The sequence below is a fragment of the Meriones unguiculatus genome, chromosome 4 (genome assembly GCF_030254825.1).
Source record: "Meriones unguiculatus strain TT.TT164.6M chromosome 4, Bangor_MerUng_6.1, whole genome shotgun sequence".
In the NCBI taxonomy this organism is placed as follows: domain Eukaryota; kingdom Metazoa; phylum Chordata; class Mammalia; order Rodentia; family Muridae; genus Meriones; species Meriones unguiculatus.
This window is the reverse complement of record NC_083352.1, coordinates 115,301,161-115,309,329: the sequence shown is the minus strand read 5'-3', so window position 1 is coordinate 115,309,329 and position 8,169 is coordinate 115,301,161. Positions and strand designations below refer to the sequence as shown.

Genomic DNA, 8,169 nt, shown 5'->3' with positions numbered 1-8,169 from the left:
TCTACTGTGCTAGCTCCCAGGCTCTTCCAGATTACAGCTAGCTCACTCCCCTCCGCTGCAGTTCTGCGAATAACGGCAAGGTCTTTGACTTCTCACCCCGCTTTTCTCTCTCTGCTATTTCCTGTCCGCCCCGCCCCCAAAGAAATAGCCCTGGCTGTGGCCAGTCTGCTTTTTCTCTATACTCTGGGCTCTCCAGATGTCTGGCTGGTCTCAGGTACAATAAAACCTCAGCAATCACGGAGCAGACATTTCAGTTTGGATTTTTTTGGTTTGTTTTTTGAGACAGGGTTTCTCTGGGTAACCTCAGCTGTCTTGGCCTCGCTTCGTGTGGACCAGGCTGGCCTCGAACGCAGAGGTCTGCCTGCCTCTGCCTCCTAGAATGCTGGGATCACAGGCGTGCGCCACCACACCCTGCAGTCCCAGTTTTACAAGAGTGCTTGGGGCTTTTCTCTTTAGCCCCAACAAGAGCTCAACTCTTATCAAGACCGTGCTTTGCTCACTACCTGAGAAACTGGGGAGCCCTCAGACAGGCTCAAGGCAAATCAAGGAAAGGGTCTCGCTAACATTGGAGCCACTAGAGGCTGCCCGAGAGGCGCCTCTTCGGTCTCCGGCTTCAGTATCCGCGCGCCACGGAACCACGTGACACACGCCGCTCAGCCCGGCCCCCTCCTGCTTCCGGTAGGGGCGGAAAGCGGAAGTGTGGGAGGGTTTGCGGGGCGGGCTCCGGGAGGATGGAGCTTTGAGGCAGTCTAGGCGGCTGCCGGCAGCGCCATGGAGACCGTTCAGCTGAGGAACCCGCCGCGCAGGTGAGAGGCCGTAGGCTGAGCGGAGGAGAGTTGGGTGGGGAGGGAAGGCGCGAACTTGCTGAGGGGAGACACCCGTGTGCAAGCCCCGGGCGCAGAGGGACCCGCGAGGCTGGCGACCCGGCTGCAAAAGCACCTGCCGAATGAGGTAGCATCCCCTGGCCGGGACTGAAGTGGTTTTGGTTAGAGGGAGCACTCTCTGGGCGGACAAGTTAGGGAGACACCTGCCAAGGCCCAGGAAGGCGCCCCAAGAAGGGACTCGAGGACGTAGGGGCTGAGGCCGGGTGAGAGCGAACCCGCGTGGGGTCCGAGAAGGGAGGACTTACTGAGAGGTCCTGAGTACCACAGACCGTGCAGTGGGAAAAGGTCTGTTGCTTTGCTTCTGAGGCAGAAGTCATTAGAAAAACTGGTTGGAGGTCCCATAGCTAGTAAGAGGTGAAGTGGGAGTTTTGTGCCCTAGTGGTCCTGTCCGAAGTCATTGTTCCTAACTGCTTTACTTTTGGAAGTACCGATGTTCCGTGGGTCCAGTAATGGAGAGGGGGTCGTGGAGGATAGAGTTTCCAAGGGCGTTCCGGGTGTCATTCCCATGTGGAGATGAGGATGATGTGACAGCGGTGATGGTAATGGCTTTTATTACTGACGTTCTGAGTGTCTGCCTAATTGTCTTCATATCCTCCTCAGCCATTCCAAAACCCAAAGTTGGGACTTGGCTAAGGAAAGAAAATACCCGAGCATGGGTAAACTGAGGTCTGATAAATAGAGTCTAGACATAGTAGGTCCAGCCAGACTCTGTTCTTTTCAAATTCTGTTCCGATGCTATCAGCTCCAGATTCTAGAAGAATCTGGAATGGTTTTGGGTCAGTCGGAAAGGTGACTGACTCTAGGAAGCCCGAGCTCCTGGACTGGTTGTGTTGCACCACTCCCCCTCACCTGGAGAAAAGAAGAACGTAGAGCCTGAGGGAGTCATACTTTTCTCAGATGCAGCTAAAAACTTCGGTTTCACAAAGAAGACATTTGACTTCCTGCAGCAGAAAGCACTAAAATAGGAAGTGTGCAGAGTAAGGGAGTGCCCAGCAACAGAGAGGTGAAGGGAGCTGCTTGAAAGCCTGGGCAGCAGTCTTGGGGGGGGGGAGGGCTGGGGTGTTGGAAGTACACAAACATGGAATAAAAGTAATGGCTTGTTGAGATGGGGTCTTGATTCACTTAGTGTGGCGTACTGAGACTATAACAGCAATAATTATTAATTACACCCAGAGAACGCTTACTGTGTGTCAGGCACTGTTCTAATGGCTTTGCATCCAGCCTGTTCAGCCATATGAAAGTGCTGGTGTTTGACCACTTTTGAACTTGTAAAAATGGTACTTTGAGATGGTGACTTACTGACCTTCATAACTGTCATGTAAGGTGGATATCCTCGTATCCCTGTTTTACAGATGATATAAAGCCAGGGCACAGAGAGGCAGGTAATTTGTTAGCTGCTCCACGGTTAGAAAGAGGCAGATTTGTAATGTTAATGTCTGGTGATGTAGTTCAAAACCCTTGCTCTTGGCTTTTTTACTCTGATGTCACTCTGGAAGTTACCTTCTACATTGGGTCTCTGTGTATGTGTATCTTAGCAGATAGTTGCTGTATGTTTGCAGTCAGTAACCACTACATTTGTTCTTTCTCTTTGGTTCCTTTACCCAAAACGTTCATTTAATTAAAATGAGAATTGGGAATGTGAGTTTTGTTTTTTACCGTTGTGTTCCGTGATTGTGGGCAGGGGTGAGTTTTTTTGTTTGTTTGGTTTTAGAGACAGGGTTTCTCTGTATAACAGTCCTGGCTGTTCTGGAACAGAATAGCTCTGTAGACCAGGCTATTCTTGGACTCACAGAGATCCACCTGCCTCTGCCTCCTCATTGTTGGGACTATCACCACACCTTGCTTATTCTTACATCTTTTGGATATTAAGAACTGTAATAAAGTGCAAGAGAAGATTGAAGGACTGAATCCTTGAATGATTGGTGCTCTCTTGTTCATTGTAACTAGTGGATTGCGATATTTAATTATCATCAGAATTAACTGGTTTGGAATACCATAATAAGCACCACATATGGAGGTTTAAGCAACATAAGTTAATTAATTATTTGCTGTTCTGGAGGCTGGAAGTTTGAAATCTGGTGTCTTTGGCTTACAAATGGCCATCTTTTCCCCAGCCTTCATTCTTGTCTATGTCCTCATCTGCTTTCAAAGTTAACTCTCTCCAGATACAATCTCACATTCTGAGATTCTCTAAGTTAGAATCTTAATATTCGCATGAAGGAGGGGCACAGTTAATTTAGTTACCTTTTTTGTTTGTTTTAAGAAGGGTCTCACACAGTAGTTGAGGCTGGTCTCCAACTCACTACAGTCTTCCTGCCTCAGCCTCCTGAGTGTTGTGATTACAGGCAGGAGCCATTGGACTTGACAACTTTTTTATTAAAATGTTTATCTTTTACGTTTGTTGTAATCTGTAAAATCCTGTGGGAGAGACAACTATGCATACATACATTGAGAGTTCTGAAATGGAATAGATGATTGAGAATTAGCCAGACATGAGCGACCACTTTATAACATTTCTTGTATTTGGAGAGATACAGGTGTCTTTTTGAGAGGTTCAGGTGGTGTGAGCCCCAACAGTCAGTACAGGAAATGGCTCTTTGTATTCATGAGCTTGATATTTGTGTGTGACTCAGTGGCTAATGATGGGTCGGTGTCTTGCAAGAGTTAGTGATTTTAAAATGTAAGTTGCAGTTGGGTAATGGTGTAGTGGAAGGCTTAGGGTGCATTCCTGAGATGCTGGCCATTCTTAATGTCGGCTGACTTAGGAGACAAACATCACCAACATTTGGTATGTGTAATTGTATTGGTCAGGCCTCTTCATTGTGAGCATGTAAAAATTGGCATGGGGTGTCACTGCTGAGTGAACTTATCACCACAGTTCACCAAAGTCAGACCATTTGGGTAATAGCCCTTGTCCTTGAAGACCCAGTCACTGAGGAGATGTTTCATAGAAATCTTATTTGTTGATAATTTACTAGTTAGCATTTTAGACATGATTTTAACAATGATGACCATTTTAACAATGATGAGTAAGTGTGGTGGTGCATGCTTTCAATCCCAGCATTCTGGAAGGCAGAAGCAGATGAAACTCTGAGCTTGAAGGCAACCTAGTTTCAGGACAGGCAGTGCTACAGAGAGAAACCCTGTCTCAAAAAAGAAGAAATAAAGAAATTCTACTTTGATAACAGAGAACACAGAGATTGCTATTCAAGGTTATGTAATTGCCACTTGTACATTGGTTGATCTATTTAGCAAATATTTTTCTGACCATCTCTTTTTTTTTTTTTTGGCATCAGAGATACTAAAGTTTAAAGTGTTTTTAAAACTCCCATGTAGGTTGTTTAAAAAGAGGCGTGTAAGTAGTTGCTTAAAGTTTGTCCTTCTGAGTGTTATCAAGTCTTGCAACTGTCTCTTAGGGCCCTGGTAGTTTCCTTTGTTATTTTGTGGTCTTTGAAATAGTGACTTTTGCTTTTGTTAAATTATAAGTCAACACTTGAAAGAGAATCAGATCTTCCTTTATATAAGCTGTTTATAAGAGTTTATTTTTGATGAATGAGGTATTGTCCCATTGTTTATACAGCTATGGTTGGGGGTTTTGCCAAAAAAACCCCGGCATAGGAACTGTTGGTTTTGATTTCTGAGTTTGTAGAAATATCACTTCTGAAGTTTAAGAGGAGTTTCATTTCAGCCCCTTTGTTTTGAAGCTGGGAGTTTTTATGAAGTCATTGGGATTTCAATTTTAGGATCTTTTGAATGTTCAAATGTCAGTGTAGTCCATGTTTGTTGATCTTCAAGTCAAGGCATTAGCTTTCTGTGGTTCTCCATTTCTGTGTAAAATTCTGCAGGATCGCCCTTTTGAGGTCAGAACTTGATGGTAGTTGTACTTCATGCGGTCAGGCTTTTTTATTTTTAACTTCATATTCTCATTTAAAAATTTGTATTTGAAGTCATTTCTTTTAAAAATTGGTATTGTTCAAATAGTTCAAGTCTTTTTCTGCACAAGAAATTTATAGTATGACTGCTTCCATATTTCACCATTTCCTGAGCTGTCTTTTCTTTGTTGTCTTTTGTAGTTTCAGGAAACCATTGTGTAGAACACACACACACACTCTCTCTCTCTCTCTCTCTCTCTCTCTCACACACACACACACACTGTCTTCACAGCAAATTCTTTTAAGTCTGTTAATATGTTTTATTAAAGGTCTCAGAGTTTTAAATTTGAAATGTTGCTTTATAACCTCTCCAGTTTATTATGGTTGTCCAGCATTGTTGCAAAGTTTAAGCTGTATAGAAGTAGTGAGTGGCCCATTTGGTTTTTGGCACTTGTAAAATTTACATGACTGATTATGGCGGGGAGGATCTTAGTGCGATTGTTTAAATTCCCTGCTGTCAGATTAGTTTGTACTTTTGCTTCGGTATAAATGTTTGCTTTCCACTTCCTGTTTCTGTGTTACCTGTAAAACTTAATTGGGTAGACCAGATGACCAAATTTTTTCCACTAGAGGGAAAAGGTCAGCTAGTCCAATTCAGGCTTAAATGTGCAACCTTACATTAAATATCTTTTTTGAAGAGATAGCTATGCCATTTAAATTCATAGCATTAACTTACCTAATGTTTGACTCTATGTTACAGCATTTCAGTCATATGATACTTTATTTTCCATAACTTTTCCAACCATAGAAAAATTAGTCCTCTTAAGGCAAGGTAGTTTAGATCATTGTATAGCAGCTTCCCTCATCAGAAAATTCATTCATATGTTGAACTGAAATTTGATTCTTGGTAGCTCTTTACCTTATGGTCAAGATTGTGCTCATTGGGTGACCCAGCAAAAGTATAATTTCTCCCACAGAGCTGTCTCTTAGTGTCCTTTAAAAGAGCTAGGGGTGGTGGTGTACCCCTACAATCCTAGCATGGGAGAGGTGGAGATAGGAAGGGTGGTGAGTTTGATGACAATCTGGGTTATAATAGTGAGAGCCTAATTTAAAAAAAAGTTGTAGTTTGGCTTAACTGTTAGTTACTAAGTAGCAAAATTAGACTTTGTAGAGCAAGTCCTACACCAGTAATTGTAAAATACAATGTGCTTTATCTTTAAGTTGCAGGTAAAACATGTTTTTGTTTATATTTCTTCATTCACAGGCAGCTGAAAAAGTTGGATGAAGATAGTTTAACTAAGCAGCCAGAAGAAGTGTTTGATGTCTTAGAGAAGCTTGGAGAAGGGTGAGTATAGATAAAATATATGTAGACCGGTATGTCCCAGTATTTCTTCTAGCCTAGTAGCTGAAGGATGTGAAACTCAAGCCTGTACAAAAGAAAGAACGCCACATGTCAGCATATTGGAGCATTTACTGTTTGTGATGCCTTTTCATTGTTCACCCTTGTCACTAAACAGATTTGGTGATTTCCAGTCTTTCTAATGTTAAGGCATCTATTGTTTTCTCTTGTAGAATCTGTGATGTGATGATTTTATGTAGTTAACAGGAAACACTCATTAAGTTATAATGCATTAATGTTTTAAAAAGTCAGCTAGGATGGTGGCGCACACACCTTTAATTCCAACATTTAGGAGGTAGAAGCAGGTGGATCGTTGTGATTTCGAAGCAGATCTGTCCTATATAGCAAGTTCCAGACCAGCTGCATAGTGAGATCCTCTCCCATCCCCCACACCCACCTAAATAACCTCCCCCCCCAAAAAAGTTTGGTTTAGGCAATTGAATATGCTGATCAGGATTTCTAACTAGTATGTAATGAACAATGAGTAAAAACTATGGAATTCCACATCTTTGTTGCAGCTTTGTAAAAAGAGTAAATAAACTGAGAACTGTTTATATAGTCTTAGGAGTTCCGGGATCCTAGTTGTGAACTAGTATCCTTAAAATACTGATTTCTGGTGAAGGTTTAGAAATGCTGCTGCAGTGACACTCAGTAATAGGTGATGGGCTGTGATTGACTTTGATTGATAAAGTTGGGCATTACATCAGAGTTCCTTGTATGTGTACATATCCTTTCAATTTAACTCAGTATTCATTCTTTCTTCCGTAATGGTCAGTGCATTAAAATGCTAGAGATTCTGTCAGTGTTTAACTTTTGACTAGGTAATAACTTCATACGATTAAGAGATAGTTGATATGTAAACAAGTATTTTTTGTATGTGAAGTTTTAATCCTTCGAGAATACCCCTGCCTAATGACTGACTGACTTACTGTATGCTTTTTTTTTTTTTTCCCTTTTCTGTGGTGCCGGGGATTCAACCCAGGGTTATATGCATGCTAGGCAAATGTTCTGCCAGAACAAAACCTCCCCCTTCCCTGACTGTTTCGAGAGTTTAGTATTATTTATGTTTAACATAGATCTGTAAAAATAACAAATGCAATTCTGTATTACATGGACTAGATTTTCATGGATTACCTCCTTGTTAAAAACATTAGTATTCAACTTTCTGTTAGTTGGAAAAGTACTCTTTGGGATCCATCAGAACAATCAAGCAGCTGAAGGAAGGAAAAGAACACGATTTGTGATGTCCCAAGACAAGCCGAAGGTGATGGAAGACTGCCAGTTGAGTGGCATTAGTAAAGGTATGATGTGGCGATGGTCACCCTGTATCTTTTGCCTGTAGCTGTAGCTTGGCCTTTTTGCTATTCTCCTGAATGCAGTTAGTCCATGCCCCATGTATTTTTGGAATATGATAGAAATTTGTGGACATAATTGTTATGTAACTAACTGGGTTTTTTTCATCTTTAATAAAAGCATGTTAGAGTAGTAAGAACACACACACTGAAGTTACAGAGACCCAGGTTAAAAGTCCTAGTACCCTGTTCATTAGTGATAGCAGTTGAGCGTGTATTTTGGAGCCTCACAATCCTCACCTATAAAGTGGGGGTAATAACAGTATCTGCTACAAGGTGTCATGGAAGTTTTGCATGACATAGAGGTGAAGTACGAGGCACAGTGGCTGTCACATACTGAATGCTTAGTGTAGCACATCTATTACTTTTGAGTTTCAGCTGAAACACTTTTCAGACCTTATGTCAAGTCAGAGCTGAATCTTAAAGTATGGTTAGGTGTTCTCAGCAGGAACTATGCTTGGCGTGCTTGATTTAGGAAATACCGTAATTCTAGGCAGAAAATGTCAGAAATAAAATTTGAGGAGAAAAAAAACTAACCGATTTTTTTTTTTTAAATTTGTGTTTAGATATGGATGTCTTCAGCAAAGAACTTGGGAATTTCCTGCTAAAGGTCCTTTCTCATGCTATCATCTCATTGAACTTTTAAACGACATCATAGACAC

General features: G+C 41.9%; 1 protein-coding gene across 2 annotated transcripts in view; it reads left to right on the top strand.

Moving 5' to 3' along the window:
- Positions 1 to 683: 683 nt before the first annotated feature.
- Stk4 (serine/threonine kinase 4) overlaps positions 684 to 8,169 on the top strand; it is a 91,155-nt gene continuing 83,669 nt past the window's right edge. For both annotated transcript variants that reach the window (XM_021636306.2, XM_060382863.1), the window contains exons 1-2: positions 684 to 806; positions 6,021 to 6,101. In XM_021636306.2, coding sequence (XP_021491981.1) covers positions 772 to 806; positions 6,021 to 6,101 — 116 coding nt within the window. In that variant the 5' untranslated portion in view covers positions 684 to 771. The remainder of the gene's footprint in view (positions 807 to 6,020; positions 6,102 to 8,169) is intronic.